At 42.2% G+C, this 23,311-nt stretch overlaps 1 protein-coding gene across 1 annotated transcript in view; it reads left to right on the top strand.

Moving 5' to 3' along the window:
• HOOK1 (hook microtubule tethering protein 1) overlaps nt 1-23,311 on the top strand; it is an 81,322-nt gene extending 58,011 nt beyond the window's left edge. Inside the window, exons 16-22 of the mRNA XM_029617982.1 lie at nt 4,138-4,231; nt 4,726-4,760; nt 11,427-11,509; nt 17,886-17,986; nt 19,137-19,238; nt 20,189-20,257; nt 20,806-23,311. Of these exons, the coding sequence (XP_029473842.1) occupies nt 4,138-4,231; nt 4,726-4,760; nt 11,427-11,509; nt 17,886-17,986; nt 19,137-19,238; nt 20,189-20,257; nt 20,806-20,970 (649 nt within the window). The 3' untranslated portion in view covers nt 20,971-23,311. The remainder of the gene's footprint in view (nt 1-4,137; nt 4,232-4,725; nt 4,761-11,426; nt 11,510-17,885; nt 17,987-19,136; nt 19,239-20,188; nt 20,258-20,805) is intronic.

Here is a 23,311-nt window from a genome sequence, read left to right as displayed (position 1 = left end):
GTTTGAATTGGAGGCAATTTTGAAACTAAATGTGGTGCTTGGAGGTCTGTGGATACATTCCATACCAATGGGCCTGCAAGCAAATTTTCAATTTCAGTTTGAAAATTTGAGCCAGCAGAGGAATGCGGGTACTTTATATCTGCTTTGAAGCAAGTGCACAGTACGTGCAGTCCATACAGTGTTTTCAAAATGAAATCTCTGCACAAATTTTCCATTTCCTAACCCTACCTAGCCCTTTTTTCCCATGACCTCCTACTGGCACAAGTTTTATGACTGTACATCTGCTTACCCTGTTAAAGATTTTGAAAATTACCCTTGATGCATATTTAACATTTTATACTTTCTTCTGCAGCCTGGAACCTTGGCTTGTTTTGCCAACTTTTGCCCAGAAAGCCTTTGTTTGCTAGAATGCATACATCAGCTTCAGCTTGCTACACGAAAGCCTCTTTATCTGTTCAGTACATTTGTTTGTTTGCCTAGCTGTGCCCAGTATCCTGGTTTCTAGCCTATCTGTGCGTTTGCAGTGCTTCAGGGCTAGGACTGCACATCAGTCAAATCAAATTATTCAATTTTAAAATTCTTCCATAGTACTTGTCTAAAACCGTAATCCAGTGGCTTGCATTTTCTTCTCATGTTTTGCTCATGCTATGAAGCATAATGAAATTAGTAATACAATTATAAAATGTAACCAAAATGATGCCTACTACATGGGGGGAGGAGGGGGAAATAATGGTTGGCTGCATTCTCTGATCAGCCTGTATTTGTATCTCAAGGTTACGCTGATATCCATAAATTCTAAAACAAAATTTTGAGCCGTTTGCCAATGTCTGCAGATCTCTAAAATGCCAATGTCTGCTTATTTATAGATGGCACCACACTCCATGTTCTGTATAGTATGTAGACAAGCCTGATATAGATAGGAGACTTCACCATCAGTAAGGAGCCCTAGGTGAGCACACCCGGTTGCTGCTGCTGTCTGCAAAGAGCCTGGGGTGTGTAGGACAGATGGTAATAAATTGCCTGCCCATCACGTGAACACTGCACCAAAAACAGATGAGTAGAATCTCATCCTAATAGAACATTGACAGTTGTCTAATGCAATTGTGCTCACTGGTCCTCATTACAGATGTGACGGAGACAAGCAATTTACAATAACATTAGAGAGAATTTTTTTGTGGTATTGTGCATCTATTGCAAGAGCTACTTTACATAAATACCACAGTGCTTTCTTATTAAGTGAGTCAACCACAGGTCTTTCTCTCTGCCATAGTTTGTTGCAACAGTAAAGTAAAGTAGATAGAGCAGCTTTTAAACTAGAGCAAAGGGGAAAGCCAACAGTTGTTCAACAGTGCATGGTTCGGCGGGAGATATCTTCAAAGGATACTAATGAAACAGGAGAGTTAGGGTATCCCAACAGAGAGGATATAATAAAAGCAAAAGTAGTCTATGTGCCTATAAGTAAAGAATCGCCTGAGCTAAAAGATTCCAAATTATTCCTGTCAACTGAAAAGAATGCTGTAAATACAAACACTTTGAAATGTGTGTATGCCGATACCAAAAGTCTAAGAAGTAAGATGGGAAAGTTAGAGTGTGTAGCAGTAAATGATGAGCTGGACTTAATTGGCATCTCAGAGATATGGTGGAAGGATGAGAACCAATGGGATAGTGCTATACTAGGATACAAATTTATATTGCAGTGATAGAGAGAAGCAACTTGGGGGGCTTTATGTCCGGAATGGCATAGAGTCTAACAGGATACGGATCCTGCAAGAGACTAAATGCACAATAGAATCCTTATAGGTAGAAACCCATTGTGTGTTAGGGAAGAGTATAGTGATAGGAGTATACTACCATCCACCTGGCCAAAATGATGAGCAGACATTGAAATGCTAAGAGAAATTAGGGAAGTTAACCAAATTGGTAGTGTAGTAGTAATGGGAGATTTCAATTACCCCAACATTGACTGTGTAAATGTAACATCAGGACATGCTAGAGAGAGAAGGTTCCCGGATGGAATAAATGACAGCTTTAAGAAGCAATTGGTTCAGGAACTGATGAGAGAGGGAGCTATTTTGGATCTAATTTGTAGTGGAACACAGAATTTGGTGAGAGAGGTAATTGTGGTATGGCCGCTTGGTAATAGTGATCATAAAATGATCAAATTTGAATTAATGACTGGAAGGGGGGGGGGGCAATAAGTAAATCTAAGGCTCTAGCGCTAAACTTTCAAAAGGAAAACTTTGATAAAATGAGAAAAATAGAAGAAAACTAAAAGGGGCAACTACAAAGGTTAAAAGTATACAACAGGCGTGGACATTGTTAAATACCATCTTAGAAGTGCAGTCCAGATATATTCCATGCATTAAGAAAGGTGGAAGGAGGGCCAAAGAATTGCCAATATGGGTAAAAGGTGAGGTGAAAGAGGAGGCTATTTTAGCCAAAAGATCTTCCTTCAAAAATTGGAAGAAGGATCCATCTGAAGAAAATAGGAGAAATAAGCAATGGCAAGTCAAATGTAAAAGATTAAGACAGGCTAAGAGAATTTGAAAAGAAGTTGCATGGCAAAACCTCAAAATAAAAACTTAAATATATCCAAAGCAAGAAGCCTGCGAGGAAGTCAATTGGACTGTTAGATAATCGAGAGGTTAAAGGGGCACTTAGAGAAGATAAGGCCATCACTGAAAGACTAAATTAATTCTTTGCTTCAATGTTTACTAATGAGGATGTTGGGGAGATACCTGTTCCAAAGACTGTTTTCAAGAGTGACAACTCATATGACCTAAACCAAATCACAGTGAGCCTGGAAGATGTATTAGACCAGACTTACAAACTGAAGAGTAGCAAATCACCTGGACCGGATGGTATACACCCCAGAGTTCTGAAAGAGTTCAAAAATGGAATTTTAGACCTATTACAAGTAGTTTGTAATCTATCATTAAAATCATCTGTTGTACCTGAAGACTGTAAGGTGGCCATGTAACCCCTATATATATATCTATATAGCTCCAGAAGTGATCCAGAAAACTAGACCAGTGAGCCTGATTTCAGTGCTGGGAAAAATTGTGGAAACTATTATAAAGAATAAAATCACAGATAGACATGATTTAATGGGACACAGCCAGCATGGATTTACCCAAGGGAAATCTTGCTCACAAATGTGCTACTTTTTTTTTTTTTTTTTTTTGAAGGGGTGAATAAACATGTGGATAAAGGTGAACAGATAGATGAGGTGTATTTGGATTTTCAGAAGGTGTTTGACAAAATCCCTCATGAGAGGCTATAAAAAACTTAAGTCATAGGATAGGAAGAGATGTCCTTTTGTGGATTGCAAACTGGTTAAGACAGGAAACAGAGTAGGATTAAATGGTCTGCTTTCACAGTGGAAAGAAATGTAAACAGTGGAGTACCTCAGGGATCTGTACTTGGTCCGGTGCTTTTTAATATATTTATAAATAATCTGGAAAGGGTTACGAATGAGGTGATCAGATTTGCAGATGATACAAAATTGTTCAGAGAAATTAAATCACAAGCAGATTAAGATAAATTGCAGGAGGATCTTGCAAGACTGGAAGATTGAGCGTCCATATGGCAGATGAAATATAATGTGGACAAGTGCAAGATGATGCATATAGGGAAAAATAACCCATGTAATTACACAATGTTAGGTTCCATGTTAGGTGTTACTACCCAGGAAAAAGATCTGGGTGTCATAGTTGATATTACGTTGAAATTGTCTGCTCAGTGTGCTGTAATGGTCCAAAAAGCAAACAGTATTAAGAATTATTAGGAATGGAATGGCAAATAAAACCAGAGTATGTCATAATGCCTCGTGGTTAGGCTGCATCTAGAATACTGTGTGCAATTCTTGTCACTGCATCAAAAAAGATATAGTTGCACTGGAGAAGGTATGGAGAAGAGCAACCAAAATGATAAAGGGCATGGAACAGCTCCCCAATGAGGAAAGGCTAAAGTGGTTAGGGCTGTTCAGCTTGGAGAAGAGATGGTTGAGGGAGGATATGATAGAGGTCTACAAAATCATGAGAGGTCTTGAATGGGTAAATGTGAAATGGTTATTCACTCTTTCTTGGTCTGACCCAGTAATGGTTATGGTTATGGTTTACTTCACCTTCCTAACAGGTTAGTCAAGGGGCATGTGGAGGAACTGCAGCAACAGATTGAGGATCTTCAGAAAACTTTACAGGATCAGGAATCGAAGACAGAAGGTGTAGATGTAAGTGCCTGGAAAATAAAACAAATTTCCAAAATTTGATGATTATATTTGTTTGAGGGGCTATTTGCATCGCTGTGTACCTATGTTTATGGTGGCAAGATACTGGTGTTACAGAGTAATGTAGTCAAGATCCATTTTACAATGTGATGTGCGTGTGTGTCAATGATTGTTACGTCATAGTGCCTTCAGTGGGGTGAGGAGGCAGGTCGTTAACCCCCAAGAACGCAAAGATTCCCAACCTCAGCTGAAAGGGTCATCCTCAGCTTGTGACTCAGACCTCATGCTTGATTGATTGTAGCCAAAAAGAGAGGCTGAGAAGAAATATAAAACAAGGGTATTACTGTTTTAAGGTCAACGTATACAAACTGATCAATGTAAAGAGGGTTATCAAACTTAAGTTTTCACTTTCAAGTATTCTCAAAATCCATTACTAACTTAATAAAAATGTAGAAATGTTTACTGGCTGTTAATATCTTGCCCTTATTTTTTCACAGTCCCGCATGTTAAAGAAGAAGATAGCAGAACATATGTGAGTAGAAAATCTTCAGAGGGATGCCCGTGTTAGTCTGGTGTAGCAAAAATAAGAGGCAGGTGGCACCTTATAGACTAACCAGCTTATTGAGGCATGAGCTTTCGAGGAGAGTCCACTTCCTCAGGCCCATATTGTCTGCCCAGCAGCGAATAATGCATTTCCAAAATCCAGTAAACATTTCCTGAGCTCCTTTTTCTTTGCATTGTATTCCAGTAAAGTAAAAAGTTGCTATAATGAAGGCCTTCTAACCACAAAGAAGCTTGGTAAATATCTTGAAAGATCTGCACTGGTTAAATGGCATCTAAACATGCAAAGTAAATTTTAAGTTCCCTGTAAGTACCCAGATCAGTCCAGATTCTTGGGATTTGCATACCTGCCAGCAGATGGAGACAAAGTTTCACGGACATTGCACTTAACCTAGTATGCCACCTGCAGTCCATCATTATGTTTCTGTCTCCAGCAAGAAGGTAGATGGTGCAAAACCTGCACTCTGGAGAGATCTGGAAAAAAAAAAAAAAAGAAATAGAATTTCCTTATCCTCCCAGGGGGTTTGTGAGGTCCTGGTGGGGCCATCCCCTATTTAGTTTTGAGGTGGACGAGCAGGGGGTTGGTGACCTTTCTGGTAACTCGTCCAGAGGTGCTGTGGGGTGGGCCCACAGCTCTGTATGTGCAGTCAAGAGCAGCAGAAAAGTATTCCTTTTTTCTTGTTTGTTAGCACTGGTGCTCAAAGTTAATAAAAAAAAACCAAAAAAAAAACAGTAGCAGAGTCTGCCCTTTCTTCCTGAGGCTACAGCTTGACAGGGAGTTAAGGGCCAGAGGCAGAAGCTTGTGGTGGCTGTCCGGTGAGTTCCCCGGCAGAGGTAAGTGTTTTCCCACAGTGCGGCCCAACTCACTGGGGTGCACTTCTCGAGGCCACATGGCATGACGTGCGGCACTTCTTGTTGCACCTGCAGGAGATTAAGCACCAGGCTAAACAGGCAGGGTTTATGCTCTGTGTGTGTTGAGGGGGGAGAGGGCTCTTTGGGGAGTCTCTGCCCCCAGGTCCCGATCTGCTATGGCGTCTTGTGTCTCCAGGCCTTCAGTGGGTGAGAGGATTTCCGATGTGGGAGCGGTGGCCGATTTTGTCTAAGGCAGTTGGCAGCAGCATGTGGAACTGGGATATCCCTTCCGATGCTGTCTCCTCTAATACCTGAAGTTGCTGGTGGCCGGAGCAGTTCTGAGGAGATTTCCCTCTGGATTCAGCCGGTGTAGATGGCTCAGGATTTTACCTGAGGGGATGAGGATGAGTCCCAGATTGTTTTTTCTATTAATTTTGTCCTCTTGATGCACAAAGCTTATTTGGCAGAAAAGATAGCTGCAGAACGTGGGGCCAGGTCCGGCAGGTCCTAGTCTGTGGGGGAAAGGACAGTTCTTCTCAAAAAGTGGTGTACAGAGGGCGCTCGTAGTTGTGGGCTAGTTTGAGGTGCCCTGGGATATGCAGAGGGACACAGATGAATCTGATGACCCTGATGCAGCACAGGGGTGCCTCCTTGTGCTGTGGATGGAAATCCTGAGGAGGTGCCTGTACCAGAAGGGGATGACCCCAAAGTTGTGAGAATTTTCCACAGGGATGAACTTTGGCCTTTGATTCTGATGGTGGTCCAGGAGCTGGGAATCAAGGTGTTGCAGGAGGAATCCAGCTTGGAGGGCACGGACCCTGTCCTGGACTGGTTACTTGGCTCTGAAGGCTTTTCCTTTCCACAAGTCTGTGAAGAAACTAGTGGATTGTGAGTGGAACACTCCAGAATCCGGCTTGAGGGTAGGTAGAGCTACATTCAAGCTTTTATCCTTTGCCAGAGGAGACCTTGGCACTCTTAGCTCTTCCCAAGGTTGATGTCTCAGTTTCAGAGGTCATCAAGAAGACTAGCAATCCAATAGCTGGTTCAGCAGAGCTGAGGGATATCCAGGATAGTAAGGTGGAACATCACCTCAAAAGGATTTTTTAGTTTTCGGCCTTGGCGATTAGAGCAGCGGTATGTAGCAGCCTTATGCAGAGGGTCTGTTTGTGCTGGGTTCAGCAGTTACAGGAGATGCAGGCTATGTCAGGAGCAGCAGTGTAGAGGGCTCAGCGCCTGGAGGCCATGGTTGCTTCCGGAGCAGATGACTTTTATAATCTTATAAGAACCTCCTCCAGGATCATGTCAGCTAGGAGGTTGCTGTGGTTGAGAATTTGGTCAGCAGATGTGTGGTCCAAAGCCCAATTAGGGGCTTTGCCTTTCAAGGGCAAGCTCTTATTCGGAGAGGACCTGGACAGATTATGAAGCATCTGGGAAAGTCCAAGGTGCATAAGCTGTTGGAGGATAAATCTAGAGGCAGGGGAAGTTTTCCCACTCGTCCTAGGTTTAGAGACAGGTGAAGATTTTGCTAAGCTAAGGGGTCAGGTGGGCCTCAAAGGCAGCCTGCAGAAAGATCTCACTGCGAGGCTTCCAGTGAAGAGAGGGTGGTCCAATCTTCAGTTCTGGCTGTCGGAGGGTGGCTAACACTTTTTCGAGGAGTGGGCCAAAATTACCACTGATCAGTGGGTCTTAAGTATAACAAAACACTGCTAAGCATTAGAATTTGCTCATCCCATTCCAGATGCCTTCCTGGTGTCCCCTTATACTCCTCTCGCCAAGTGCATAGCGGTCCAAGGTACAGTGCCTGCAGCATTTGAGGTTGATAATGCCGGTTCCGCAAGCAGAGCAATGAACGGAAAGATACACCATTTACTTTGTGTTGTCAAAGAAAGAGGGGTCCTGTCACCCAATTCTGGACCTGAAAAGGGTGAATGTGGCCCTCAAAGTGCCACGTTTCCACATGGAGATTCTGTGGTGTAACGCAGTAGTGCAAAAAGGAGTTCCTATCGTCTCTAGATCTGACAGAGACTTATTTACATATAGCCATCAGTCAGGAGCACCAGAACTTTGTCCACTTTATGATTCTAGGAGAGCATTTCCAGTTTCGGGCTCTTCCATTCGGTTTGGCAATGACGCCGCAGACATTTACTAAGATGATGATAGTGGTAGCGACAGCGGCCTTACAGAAGGAAAGCGTGCTTGTGCATCCATACCTGGATAACTGGCTAATCGATGCAAAGTCAGAAGAGCTCTACCGGTAGTCTGTGCAGAAGGTGCTGCAACGATTGCAGTTGCTAGGCTGGGTAGTGAACTTTGCAAAGAGTCATCTCACCCCCTCCTAGTCTCTGGACTATCTAGGGGCTTGGTTCGACATGAAGAAAGGAAAGATATTCCTGACAGACCAGAGAATCTCAAAGTTGCAGAGACAGTCGTCATCTTTTGGATTTGGCGATACCCAGAGCGAGGAGCTATTAGCAAGTCCTGGGCTCTATGGCTTTGATGTTGGCCTTGGTCCCTTAGAGTTTCACTCACATGTGGCCTCTTCAGAGGGCTGTCTTATCCAGGTGGAATCCATTGTCATAGGATTGGGTGTTTGGTCAACATCGATGCTAGCCTTTCAGGCTGGGGAGTGTTGTGCCAAAATCGGTCAGTGCAGGACTCGTGGTCCAAGAAAGAGGCTGGTTGGTCTATCAATCAATTGGAGACGAGGGCAGTCAAATGTGCTTTACTTGCCTTTCTTCCATTGTTGCTTGAGTGTCCAGTCAGAATCTTGTGGGACAGCGCTACAATGGTGGCTTACATCAACTGACAAGAAGGCAGTGGCACAGGAGGATCAGGAGTTGATTCTGTAGGCGGAACAGCACTTGGAGTGGATAGCGGCCTCTCACATTGCTGGAGTAGACAATGTTCAGGCAAACTTTCTAAGACTGACATTGGACCCCAGAGAGTGGGAGTTGTCGAGCGCTGTGGATCTAATTTGTGATAGTTGAGTGGTTTCCCCATCTGGACTTAATGGCCACCAGGGTGAATGCCAAGGTCTCGCATTTTTTCAACAGGCGAAAAAAGCACAGAGCAGAGGGTGTCTATGCTCTGGTCTTACCATGGCCCTGAGGAGTTCTGTTTTATGTGTTTCCCCCCATGCCCACTGGTGGGCAAGGCGATACGGCAAATAGAGAAACATTCAGGCGATGGGATTCTGGTGGCTCCAGAGTGGCCGCGTCGACTATGGTTCGCGGATCTCATAAACAAGGCCATAGATGGGCCTCTGCGGTTCGGTCATCTACTAAATCTTCCCTGCCAAGGTCCAATATTTTTTGAAGCAGGTGGCTCATTTTTGTTTTGCAGTCTGGCTTTTGAGAGGAGAAGGCTAAGAAAGAGGGGCTATTCTGTCCAGGTCATTACTACATTGTTGCAGGCCAGGCATTCTTCCACATATGCAGCATATGTGCGCGTTTGGAAAGTCTTTGAATCTTAGTTTATGGCCAACAGAATGCAATCTTTGGAAGCTACGGTACTGCATGTTTTGTCCTTTCTTCAAGAGGGTTTGGCAAGGGACTGGCTTATAATTCTTAGGGTGCAAGTAGCAGCGTTGAGCTGTCTCCGAGGTAGTTTGCAGGGCGCAACCGGATATCGTAAGTTTCTTACAAGGGGCAAAGAATTTGCAGCCTCCGATAGGAAGGCGTGTCTGCTGTGAAATCTTAATCTGGTACTTAAAGGTTTGTGTGAGGCTCCATTCGAGCCACTCAAAAAGGCAATTTTGAAGGACTTGAATCTGAAGGTGATCTTCCTGGTAGCTATGTGTTCAGCTAGAAGGATTTCGGAGATCCAGGCTCTGTCATGTCGAGATCCCTTTCCGCAGATCTCAGAGTCGGGGGAGGGGGGGTTTGTTGCATATGTGCCTTCCTTTATGCCCAAAGTGGTCTCTCCTCAGGAGATTTGCAGGATAGCTACTTGGAAGTCACTGCACACTTTGCCAGGCACTATCGCTTGGATATCGGGGATCAGACACCAAGAGGTTTTGTTGAGTGTCCTGCCCAACCAGTTTAGGGGTGCTTAGGTACATCCCAGGAGTACGGTTAGATGAGATCTCATTTTGTCTTGAGTACAGGTCAATACTGAGGGACTGCAGGTGGCACCCTAGGTTAAGTACAGTGTTGATGAAACTTTCTGTCTCCATCTGCTGGCAGGGAGGGAAAACTCAGGAGTCTGGATTGATCTGACTTGATCTGTGGTACTACAGGAACAAAAATTAGCAGGCAAGAACCAGTTTTGCTTTGGGTGTTTAACCATATTGAGGGCCTTGTTTAGTCCATTCTGCTGTATTTTATTGAATGTGATTATAGTCACTTTGAGTGGCTTACATTGGAAAAGTGAGAAATTGCCCTCAAATGGGGAGACATTTCTCAATTTTCAAAACTGAGGGCAAGCAAAAAGGCCATGGATACTTTTGCCAACAGATTTTTCACCAACTTTTCAAGAGACAGTATGCGTACACTTTCGCTTTTGAAAATTGCCCACAGGAAAAAAAAAATGCGCGCCTGCTCCTTTCTGTGGATATATTCTGTGAGCAAAATAGCATGTGGTGTTTTCTCCCCTAATCTATACCCATGCTTGGAAACCCTGCACTACAATGCAGATAAAATTACATGCGTTGTAGAACTGTGCACCAACTTTTACCTGCATGCAGGGTGGACACTTATCAAAAAAGCCCTTTCATCCTGCTAAATAGCCATTTGCACGGGTAGATGGCCTTTGAAAATTGACCGTTTCATTCATCTGATAAAATAACTGGAATCCAATTTAAATCTTTTGACCTGGTGCATGCGTCCATATAGAAGAAAGTAATGCACAAGAAAAGGCCAAGTCAGTGAAACAGACCAAAGGGTTTGACTCTGTCTTCGCTGTACACTATGGTCTGTTAAGGGGGGTGGGGAGGGGGAACAGTTTAAAAACTCTGTGGATAGGTGCAAAGTCTGGGTGTACGTTTCCCATGCGCTGTTCACCAGTTCTCAAAGGGAAAGTAGGAGCATATTTTTTTCCCTTTACCTAGGTAAAAAGTACCCACAGAGATTTGCACCTGCTTTTTTTTTTTTTTTTTTTTTTGTCTGTGGATACTTTTTTCCTGAACAAAATGCCACCTAGTTCTGGAAATGTAAAACTATATGCACATTGCCTTCCCTGATCTAGCTCCACCTCTAATACTATCCACTTTTCCTGTGACTAAAAGTAAGTGCATTGTTGATTCCTCCCTCATAATGTTTTTACTCATGTACAGGGTGGGCACTTTTTAGAAAGCCTATTTACCTATGTAAGCCGCGTTTGAAAATTGCCCTGTAAATGTTTAGTCCTTGCACGAATGTAAAAAACGCCCTGTAAATACCCGAACAACTGGGAAATAAATCCGTAAAAAAAACAAAACAACAACCCGTGTATCTGGTCATTTTTACTGTAGTGTTAAAGTGAGAAAAAAATGTGTATGTATATATATGACCATTATATGTACTGTATGTTGGGACCATGTTATACACCAGCCCAAATATGTATCATAAAGTTGTTATAACCTATAATGGTCCAAATTAATATATATTCAATTTCAACCCTAAGGTTATTACAGCCCATGATATATAGGTATATAACAAGGTCCTATATATATATATTAAGGTTTCACTTTAAATAAAACTACAGTAAAAAAATGAGTAGGAGATTTGTGCTTTTTTTTAGTCTTTGTATGAAACACACTTCCCTTATGTTAACACAGTGTTATCTCAATCACTTGTTAATGCAATAGGGAAAAACTGCACGAAGCCCAAGATACGTTACAAAAGAAAAGGGAGCTTATTGAGGATCTCCAGCCAGATGCAAATCAGAATGGTAAGTGTACATGTGCTACATACACGCGCTCTCTCTCACACACACTCAAAAACCTTTGGCATAATTTTATGTTTGTAACAGAAAAAAACAGAAGTCAGGACATTCAGTGTTAATTACTATGAGAACTGTACCCTATTATGATTTTTGGACCTGATTCTTTCCTCTTTATCCAGTCAGACCAGTCCAGACCCGTGGATTATGCTTACCGAACAGCAGCTGGAGACTGAAATCAAAAGGCTTGCTAATGCCTCTCCTTCTATGCATCCATGCTGACCCCAGCCTGCCAGTATTCTCTGTCTCCAGCAGTTGGTAGATAAGCACTGTGGACTACGGCCTAGTGATGCTGGGTAAACAGGAGAGAGTAAGGTTAACGAGCTACTGCTGAGTCCTTCCTCGGTGGAGCATGGCCCTTCATTAGTTTGTCATCTTTTACACAGCTCCTAGGATGAAATCCTAGACTCCCTCTCTCAGTGGAGCATGGCACTGGAGCAGTTGGGCTTCTGGGGTGAAAGCTTCAGCTCCCTTCCTCAGTGGAGCAAAGTTTTCAAGTAGTCAGGCTCCTGAGGTGAAAGTTTAGGCTTCCTTCCTTCCTTCCTCAGTTGAGCAGTGCTCTGATTGCATGGGTCTCCAGGTGAGCATTTCTCTGAACCTTATTTACTTGGTAGGCAGTTTATGAGGTGAAAGCTTAGGCTCCCTCCCTCTGAAAAATAGGGCCTGGATTGGGAGGATTCTCAGTGGATTAGAACCCTTCTCTCCCCCCAACCTGTTATTACAATTTTAAATAAAAAAGGGGGTTAGGTTGGCCTTTGTTTGTGCCTGGTCCAAAGTGTGTGTGTGTTCGGGGTTTGGTTTTTTTTTTGTTTTTTTTAAGCGACCAAAAAGATAAAGGTGATGGCACAGCTTCTTTTAATAAGATTTTTTTGTTAAGATTAGCTATCTAGCTAGCTATATACCAATTTATGTATTTTATTTTTAAATCTAATTTTAATTTTGTTTATTTTTATACCTTTGTAAACCGTTTTGACAAACTTTGTTTTTAAAAACGGTATATAAATACTTTTAAATAAATAAAATAAAAGTTTCGCTCAATACACAATTAAGCTCTGGAATTCATTGCCAGAGGATGTGGTTAAGGCAGTTAGCTTAGCTGGGTTTAAAAAAGAGTTTGGACAAGTTCCTGGAAGAGAAGTCCATAAATTGCTATTAGTCAAGTTGACATAGGGAATAGCCACTGTTGATTAATGGCATTAGTAGCACGGGATCTATTTAGTGTTTGGGTATTTGCCAGGTACTTGTAGCCTGGATTGGCCAAGGTTGGAAACAGGATGCTGGGCTTTACCTTCTAAGCCTCAGGTTTGGGAAATGTGGAGGGAAGATTTCCCATTACGCTGGGCACAGGACTCTTAAGTACCTGGGTAGCACGCTGCCGCAAGACTTGACAAAACTTCATGAGCTGAACATTCTTCCATTATTGGTCAGAATGAAAAATAAATTTTTGCTATGGAAGACTCTCCCCCTTTCACTAACAAGCTGGATAAGCTTATTTAAAATGATATTGTGGCCGAAATGGTTTTATGTTCTCCAGCTCCTTCCTCTTTGGCTTCAAAAACGGAATATTAAACTTGCATATAATATGCTGTCTTGTTTTTAGTGGCAAGGTAGGCAGGCATGGATTCCCATCTGTCAACGTTTGGGAAACAGGAAGAAGGGAGGATTAGGTGTTCTGATATTGAGGGTTATAACCTAGCCTGCCAGTTGAAGCACCTGTGGGACTGGCTGTATGACACTACCCACTATATACACCTCTTCCTCTTGAGTAATACTTACTGTCTCCTCTCCAGCACGTCTGAGCATCTGATCTTCTGACTTCCCTGCAGCGGCACGCTCTTATTGCACCTGTCCTGAACACCTGGCACTGTTTGGTCCAGATATTCGGGCACAGCTAGTGAGATTATATTTTTACTCCATATAGGGGAATTCTGGTTTCATGCCAGGGATGCATAATAGGATCTTTAAAACGTGAGCGTTGCAAGGTTTACAGCATGTAGCCCATGTGGTTGCAACACGAGGAGTTTATTGTTTCAGTACTTGTTTACAATATGATCTCAACCATAAACACCTCTATGCCTAATTACAATTGAAGCGCTATCTGAGGATGTTAGCTAAAGATATATTGACTGATTATTTTAGACTACAGGTAGAGGAGTTTTTCCAAATTGAGGAAAGTGTTTGGATAATTGCCAGGTTCTTGTGGCCTGGTTTGGCCTCTGTTGGAAACAGGATGCTGGGCTTGATGGACCCTTGGTCTGACCCAGCATGGCAATTTCTTATGTTATGAAGTAGTGGGCATCTCCAGGTTGTCAGTCATTTGAACAGTAGTTTGGGGCCCATGATCATGAGAGAATATTCAGGCTGCCTGGCAGAGGGAGAGCTCCCTGGGGCATGGTCTAACCAACAGCTAGTTCCTGTTCGTATCCCAGACCAGTCCAGACAAGTGAGTTTATGCATCCCTACCAGCAGATGGAGGCAGAGAAAAAACTTTGAGGCACTGCTACATAACGGAGTGCCACCTGTAGTCCCTTAGTATTTCTCTGTCTCCAGCAGATGGTAGAGGTGCAAACCTGCAGTCTGGAGTTTTCAAGAAATTTCAAAGATAAGAACAGAGAAGATTTTGGCTCCTCAAGGTGTTAGGATCCTTCGTGGGCCAACCCTTGGGTAGAGCAGGGTCTACCCCAGGGATTGGGTAGAGCAGGGTCTACCCCAGGGATTGGGTAGAGCAGGGTCTACCCCAGGGATTGGGTAGAGCAGGATCTACCCCAGGGATTGGTTATCCCTGGGGTAGATCTGCCCTTATCTTTAGGGGGGGTGATAGCTGGTGGTTCCAGTTCCTTCATCCCCTCTAGGTCCCTGTCGCCTGTCTGGGCTTAGCTTTCTTCACCAGAAGCAGGGAAGTATTTCAATTTTCTTTCCCTTCTGTGTCCCTTTAAGTTGGTAAAAAAAAAAAAGAAATGGAAGGAGAAGGGATAGAGAAGCTTTAGCTTGTGCTCCAGCAGCTGAGTTTAGTTTTCACTGCCGGGAGGCAGCTTGAGGTGAGCGGGGCTGAATCACTGGTGGGGCTGATTCAGCATCCGGACAACGTCGCCTGCAATGCTAGCAGGCAGGGTTTATTTTTAGGTTCGCTCGTCAGCATGGCGACTCCCGTGCTGCATGGGAAAGTTTACTGCAGCTGTAGCTCAAAGCGCTCTCACCTCAATGCGGCCACGTTTTGCGGAGAATGCATCTACGGAGGGGCGGGACCCTGCGTGGGCGCCCCTGAGGACAGCAGGAACCCAAATTCGGCTGCTGGTAGCCAGGCTACTGTTTCAGGACCTTGGGACTCCCCTCCTACAGAACAAGACCCTGCTGGTGGCAGGGCGGAGGAACAGCCGCAGGGGGACACAGATCCAGACCTTTCTTCTTCAGATCTGGAAATGTTTTCTCCTGGATTTTGTCCTTTCAATGCATAAGGCTTATTTGGCCAGGATGGGAGCTGGCACCAAGAGGTTTTTTTCCTGGGAAGTCCCAGGCAGCATAGAAGCCTAAGTCAACGGAGTCCAGAGGTTTCCTGAGGCTTTTGGGTCTCGAGGTCCGTGGTGGAGGAAGACACATCTGATGAGATGGATGATCCGGATCAGGTACAGAGTGGTCCGGTGAATCCAGGTAAGGACTCTGTTGGTATGTTACTGAATCCGTTACCGGATCCGGGTCAGGTTTCTATCTATGCTGTAGGGTATCCTATGTAGGATGCAGGCGAAATTCCAGCTGTGGATGGGGATGATCCTTGGGTGGTCCGTTTGTTCCGCAGGGAGGAGTTGGACCTGTTGATCCTCCAGGTTCTGGAAGAGCTGGATATTAAGGTGGCTCAGGAGGAGTTGGACAATGAGGGGGTGAGCCCGGTCCTGGAAAGATTATGGGGACCCCCTGAGACTTTCCTGTTAGCTAAGATGGTGAAGAAGTTAGTGGATCGGGAGTGGGAATCTCCCAAAGCGGGCTTGAAGGTAAACCAGGGCTATGGCCAAATTATATCACTTGCCGGAGCAGACCCTGGAGTCATGGAAGATTCCCAAGGTGGATGCAGTGGTGTCTACAGTTACCAAGAAGATTACAATTCCAGTGGCAGGGACAGCAGCTTTGAAGGATATTCAGGATTGGAAACTGGAAATCCTCCTTAAAAGGCAGTTTGACATTTCAACTCTTAGCCTGTGTGCGGCAGTTTGTGGCAGTCTGATTCAGAAAGCCTGTTTGTGCTGGGTTCAGAAGAAGATGATAAGAAGTCAGAAATGACCGTGGAGACTGTGGAAGCAGGAGCAGCCTATGTGGTGGATGCCCTGTACGACATGATTCGGACTTCCAGACGCATGATCTCGATGGTAGCTGCGAGGAGGCTCCCGTGGTTACAAAATTGGTTGGTTGATGTGTGGTCTAAGGCCCAGCTTCTTACCTGCCCTTTAAGGGGAAGCTGCTGTTTGGAGAGGATCTGGAGCAGCTCATGAAGCAACTGAGGGAGTCGAAGGGTAACAAGTTGCCCGAGGACAAGAAGAACCCCAAGAAGTTTTTTCCTCCGCATTCCCAATTTTTGGGAGGCAAGGAGGTTTCACGCTGGCAGGAGTCGGGCGCAGGCTGCCCCAAAGCAGAATTCTGGCCAACAGCAATACTTTCAAGCCCAGAGCAGGCCCCCGAGGGGCAGTGGGTCCCAGGGTGGGGGCGGAAACAAGATCGGGCAATGAAGGCGTGCAGGTCCACTCCTCTCCAGAAGCTATTGGAGGGAGGCTGGCCCTCTTTTACGAGGAGTGGACCAAACTCACGTCTGACCAGTGGGTCCTGCAGGTGGTGAGAGAAGGCTGTGCTTTAGAATTTTCTCAGCCTCTCAGGGACACCTTGGTAATCTCCTGCTGCATCTTTCAAAGCAAGCAGGAAGCGGTGCAGGAGGGGTCAGAAAGACCTGGACCATTGTTGTATTCTATGTGTGTCAACAAGTGCTTGGCGGTGTCTCACTTAAGAATGGAGACTTTAAGGTCTATGATTATGGCGGTGCAGAAGGGAGAATTCTTGGGACTTAATACATCTCTGGAAGTCACGTTTTTCAGACTGGATGGCTCCAATGAATGACACAGGGTTACAGGTCTTATCACCACTTGATTACCATTTCAAATCCAATTCCAGTTAAAAGCCATTTACTTATTATTTAGTTAATTTTAATACCACTTTCCTGACAAAGCAGTATACAACAAAACAAAATTGCATTAAAAATTGTGACATAGTATAAAAAATAAACACAAACTAAAATAACCTTGGAAATACCCCACTCTACATATGTACAGAACATTCCTGCTCCATATCACCCCATGGTCACAGAAAAAATAAAATTCACTAGGCCCCCAACCAGACTAAATATTTCAGCAAATAACTAACCCTAGACTTGAATCCTACTACTATGTACCCCAAACCAACACCAAGCAAAAAAAAATTATTGGACAAAAAGTTCTTAATTTTTTGCTAAAACAAAGATTTGAGCTTTAATCTTATGGCCTGTATGAAATGAGTCTCTGGCCTCAGTTATCCACATCACTGTTGAACTTGATTTGGCTTTGTTACTGGCAGTGTTTTCAGAGAAGCCCAAGACTGAACAGCCATGGAGAATAAATTCATTTTTTGTATTTAGATATGGTGTGATCATTGGCAGGGCTGTATTGGGAAGCTTGCATGGCCCATGTTGTATCTGTTCTGTGGATAAGTGGAAGACTTCAGTTTCCATTGCTTGCAGTGTGGCATCTTTAATGAGTGTTAAATTCGCTAGAAAAAGAAAGTTAATTTAATTTAATTTAAAAACAAACTTTGTTCTTGTTTCATCATTGGCACTGCAATACTAGGCGGAACCTGTCAAGGAGCCTTGCACTTCCATGAGAGCTGTCAGATTTGTTCTGTAATTTGAAGGCTTTTGACAGAACTAAATAGCACTGGGTAAAAGTTACTCTTAGAGTATCTGTTCTATAGTTTTGAGCTATGTATTCTAGGCATGCATTTCAAACTAGACGATTTTTGAGTCATCAAGGTTCACTTGCTGTGCTAAATAAGTGTCTTATAACGAGAGTAGGAACGCCTGTTCTCGAGTGCCAGAAACAAGTCTGGTTTTCCAGGATATCTATAATGAATATGCATAAGATTTGCTTGCACTGTTGCTGTTAATGCAGTATATCCAATGCATGTTCATTGTGGATGTCTTGAAAGCCAGACCTGTTTGTGGCACTCGAGGAGCAGAGTTTCCTACTCCTGCTTTATAAAGCTGTTGAAGCTGAAAATCTTTTATTTAAATGTATCAAATATTATTTCCAAATAGCTCAAAGGATTGAAGAACTGGAGGTAGCACTGCGTAAGAAAGATGATGATATGAGAGCAATGGAAGAAAGATACAAAATGTATCTAGAGAAAGCAAGAAATGTGAGTCTGATATTAATATACATAGAAAAACATTCAAAAGGATCTCGGAGAATAGCTACTTTTAGTTGAAAAACATATGCAACCTGGCCTTTCAGTCATGATGTATACTACACTTACTACACTTGAGCTTAGACAAAAGGCTGAGAAGCGATGTATACTGAGCTGGAAAGACATTTAGGTTCATTATAGTGCTGAATCCCCAACTCATAACTTATAAAATAATTCTGATGATTTTTTAAATTATTTTAAAATGTGCACATTTTAGTAGTGTTCTGTATATGACAACAATATATAGTATTGTTCTATATTCATACTGCAGACACATCTCAATTACTATTCACCTTGAACTGTGTACCTGTGCAGAGTAAAGACCCCTGTTTGCAGACTCTGCTGCGGACATCGCCACCATCCTGACTGCTTCCCACATCTGTATTGGAAATTTAGAATTAAACTCAAAAGAGAAAATTAGTAGTTGCTAAAACCATATTCCTACCAAAAAAAACAGGTGTTAAGTGATTATTTATATATATATATATATATATATATTTATATATGTATATATATATATATATATATATATGTATAAAAATAAATGAGGAAATAACACTGATATTGAGAGAGGCAGTGTACGCTCGTGTGAATATTAACAGAATAAGAATAGTGAGTGAAAATTCTAATCTTACTACATCTTCATGCCAGTGATGTTGCCAGCAGTTTGTGTCTGCACAAGACTACAAGCAGAGAAAAGCCATTGGTCTTTACTCTGCAGTGGTACCCAGCCTAAGCTGTACACTACTTATAAGTATTAGCAGAATGCAAATTTATATATATTTGTATATTTTACCATTTACAAACATGTAGCTCCTGGCTGTCTTACTGGATGACTGGATACATAAGTATATAAAGAGATAGATAGTAAAAGACTTACTATGCAGCCAAACCTGACCAGTATTCACTGAAAGTAACCATCATGACCAATCAGACTTATTGATTTTATTTCTAGTGAATATCCTGAAATGTTTGTGTATACACATGTAATAGCAAAGAAATCAATTAGTTTAAAATATTTACATTTTTTCATAGAATTTTCATACTGAGATATATAGATGAATTAAAATGCACTTTTCTGATTCTATTTTTATTCCAACAGGTAATAAAAACCCTAGACCCCAAGTTAAATCCAGCCTCTGCAGAAATAATGTTATTGAAAAAACAAATAGCAGACAAAGATAAAAAAATTGAACTATTGCAGGTAAAATTTGAATTTTCTGCAATTTTACAAAAGCAACAACAAATGTATATTATAGCAAGCATTATCCTTGAAGTCAGATGCATATCTTATGTTTTAATTGCCTGTTGAAGTTTCAAAAAGAAGCAACTTATTGTATAGCCTGGGATAGTCTCACTGCATACCAGGCAATAATGTCTACTATCGTCAGAGAAGTAAAGTTTTTCTTTTTTTTGTCTCAAATGTATATTTTTTTCCCTTCTGTTAAAAAACAAAATGGGGATAGGTGGGAAGAAAATATTTAATGGATCAAAAGTAGTCTGGAAGTTTCAGTCCATTAACTATTTCAACAGAGCATCTATATTTGAGTCCCATGACTGGTGTCTAGCTTTACCGAGCTATAATCTTTTCAGGAAAGACATAGTAGTCAGGGAGAGTGGCACTTTCATGTAAACAATAGCATAAAAGCAACAGAAATGCTGGGAATATGGGAGAAGGAGAAAACTCTGGCTTATGTTGGAAAGGAGAGATGTCCCGTGGAGTGACTTGCAGACCTCCTGCACCGACAGACTATTTGGATAGAGATCTGGTCAGACATTCATAAGGTTCCAATGAAGAAGAAAGAGCTTCTTGCTGGAGATTTAAATGTTTCACATAAACCAAAAAGCTGAGTGAAAAATTAATCTGTTTAAAACATAAACAAAATTGTCAGCTTGTTCCTTTGTATTGCTTTACCCAGTCTACAGAATACCGGAGACTCAATGAGACTCATTTGTGGTTTCCTAGTGGGCAATGTGCACATACTTATGTAGTGTACTTGGTCCCACCAGGAAAGACGGGGAGATGCAGCGAGGGGTTTCCCTTTAAAGATGTGCTGGGAGGGGAAGGAGAAGGCACTGAAAACCGCCCTCTGTCTTATGTTCATTCTTACGTCTTATAACTGCTGTATTTATACTCTGCTCTTTTCTTTCCAGGGTGAATGTCAGCAGGCTAAACTGCGGGAATATGAAGAAAAGCTCATAGTGACCGCATGGTATAACAAGGTACAGCCAGAGAATGACTCTTTCCTCAGCACTTCTGTTGGGTTCATACGGGTGGGTCGGATGGCTGGCTTGTCACATGTCACCCTGAGGAGATTCTTACACTTAGAACCTGTAATAAATCTTTCTTCCTGGGGTGGCTACTTGGATTAGGGGGTGGCTAGGTCATGGAGTGCAGGAGATGGATTCAAGTCTCTTCTGCATTTAGTGGGGAGGGAAGGTGACTCCTAACAGAAGAGTGGCACAACGGATTTCAGCATTGGGGGAAACATCCAGTCCAGTGGCGAATTGTAAAGGAAGACCCTCCAATAAGAAATGTTTAATTCTCTGAAGAGCACATATTGCTATTGGCTACATGTATATCCAAAGTACTGAACTGTCTCTATTTCATTTCACAATGCACTCGCCCAATAAACGTACTTCGGGGCTATCTTTCTGTTTCACTTCATTAGTTAGGCTTCATAATGTCCATGCTGTGGTTCAGTTTTAGACGGCGGTTTCTGCTTTCCCAGCTTTGCGCGACACATTGGATTCTGTTTCCTTTCTTGCAGAGTATAGCGTTTCAGAAGCTGGCCATGGAAACCCGTTTGGCAAGCAGTACAGTGAAGGAACCCGGGGTGTGCACCACAGGACGTTCCTTCTTGGCACAGCAGCGTCACGTCACCAACACCAGGCGGAACCTCTCTGTAACAGTACCCGCTGCAGCCTCGAATTAAATCACAAAAGACATGAGTACACTAAAGTGGCCTTAAGAGATACTTGTAGCTTCCGTTCAAGTACCTGAACATAGAGAGGAAGGTGTGATGCTGGTCATCTGGCTCTCTAAATTCAAACACTGCAATGCTGGTAAATTAATTGTTCAAAATGACTTCCGGTTAGGGGAAAAAAAAATGTGACTTTTAGAAATCCATTGACAAAATCAAGGAATGTGTTTACAAGCAACTCTCCAAAAGATTATATTTGTATCTTTATAATTTATTGGACATAAAAAAGGCAAGCAAATTGGCAATATATACTGCATTAATAGAGATAATATTGTAGCAGTTTATGACGTAATGAACAGAAATGCAATTTAAAGTCTCTTGGTGTTGAGTACTAAAAGTGAATTTTCTAGAAAAGCTCCAGCAGTATTTTATAGGATACTGACCAGGAATAAAGGCTGTGAGGAGTCTACTTATAAAAACAAAAAAAGAACTTTTAGAGCGCAAGATGAGATTTGTTTGCTTTTCAAGTGAGTTAAGAAAACCGTATGACTTCCGAGCTCACGTCAAAGAAGAGAGTGCATCATGCATTAGTGATATTGCCTCCAGATCTAATGAAGCATTGTAATGTTTTATTCATACTGAAGGAACCACATTCAAATCAGTTTTGTATTAGAATTTAATGAAAGAAAACCTTTCATTGAGGTGTTAATTTGCAAATGCCAAAATCAGCTGCTTTGTTGGCAAATATAGTTGACTTGGCTTGGCCGTATTTGCTCGTGTTATGGCAGAAAACAAAAATGAACCTGTGGAGGCCTTTCTAGCTTGCTTTTGTGTGTGTATGTGAAAAAAAAAATCCTGGCAGAAATATTTTCTAAATTTATTTGTTAAATTTTAATGTTGCTTAAAATGAGAGCGAGTACTTTAAACACTAGTTAGTGTCATGCCAGCACTGCATGCTGACCCAGAATCATTCCTGTATTTTCAGTTCCCAGACCCTCCGGAGCAGAGACCACCAGTTGTGGCTATTTGTGATTAAGGTGGATTCTTTACTCCATGAAATTTAATTTGGATTGACTGCACAAAACTAAATCTACCCATCCTGCTCCCCATTGTTTCTATTCCGTCCTCCTCCCTAGTTGGTGTGTTGCCCTTCCATTAGCCTTTAGGGCTTGTAAATTAGCTGCATGGACTGACAGTGAGTTGCTTAAAACCATGATGCAACCAGGGCTGTCCATCTAAGAAACAGGAAAAAAAAAATTCTCATTTGTCAGCTTGGGGGTTCCCAAGTCACAAAATAAAATATTGTGTAGCTAATAAAATGTTTAAATGTCCTAAGCTATGGATCTTGCAGAGCTGGCAGGTCAGTGGAGATTATTGGGAGGTATTTTAACATGCTGCAGAAAATAAAATTATTTTCTGCAGTTGAGTTCTACAGTAGAGGTAACAAACTGTTTTTAAAGCAGTTACCCCCTGTACTCTATCAGAGACAGTATTGGTGTAAATGCTTGGGTCAAATTCAGGCCTTTTACGTACAAGTGTTGGGACTTTATTTTCTGGAAAGTCTGAAACTGATTTGACTTAATTAGGACTTTTTTGGCAAATAAAAGTGCACCTATGCAATCCGATAAAAGTTGAATTGGGTGCCTAGAATTTGAGTTCAGACAACCCTCTTGAATGTGTTTATCTGATCCAAGTTTTATTTAAACTGATCTAATTATTACTGCGATAAACTTGGTACATGCGTTGATTGTGAACAGGTCATTTTATTTTCCATTCTATTCTGCAGGGTTTAATGCTTCTCTCACTTACCTCCTGGGTGTTAATGTTTATACTAGTAGAATGATTTCACTGGTTTGCATTTTTTGATGTTGCTGAGCCCTGCTTGGCTGTAAATCCTATTGACACAAGAGCTTTTAACAGAAAAGTATTTGTTAGCATGTTGCTTGAAGCTGAATGTAGATTCCTTTTAACATATCATTCTAGTCCAGTATAGCCAGGACTATCACATGTGGTGGTTTAAATAAGATTTTACCAGTGCTTAAGGGAGTATTGTCAGGTGTACTTCCTTTATTGTCCCTTTTTGTTAAAACAGCAGAGAGTTATTCAATGAATTTTTTCCCCCCCCCCAGTGCTGTACAGTTACAAACCAGCCTTTCTCAACAGTTTTATACATGACTTTTTATTTTGAACAATTTCAGAAAACAATCTAAGCAATAGCAGTGATGTTTTTAAGCTAACAAAACATAGTCTTAAATGTTTTACTTCCAGTTAAGTTTTATAGCACTGCATTTCAATAGTCCTGTCCCTGGACTACTTATACTTGAATGCACCCAACACAACCATATATATATAT

This window comes from Rhinatrema bivittatum, chromosome 10 (assembly GCF_901001135.1).
Source record: "Rhinatrema bivittatum chromosome 10, aRhiBiv1.1, whole genome shotgun sequence".
NCBI classification, from domain to species: domain Eukaryota; kingdom Metazoa; phylum Chordata; class Amphibia; order Gymnophiona; family Rhinatrematidae; genus Rhinatrema; species Rhinatrema bivittatum.
This window is presented reverse-complemented; position numbering and strand designations above follow the sequence as displayed.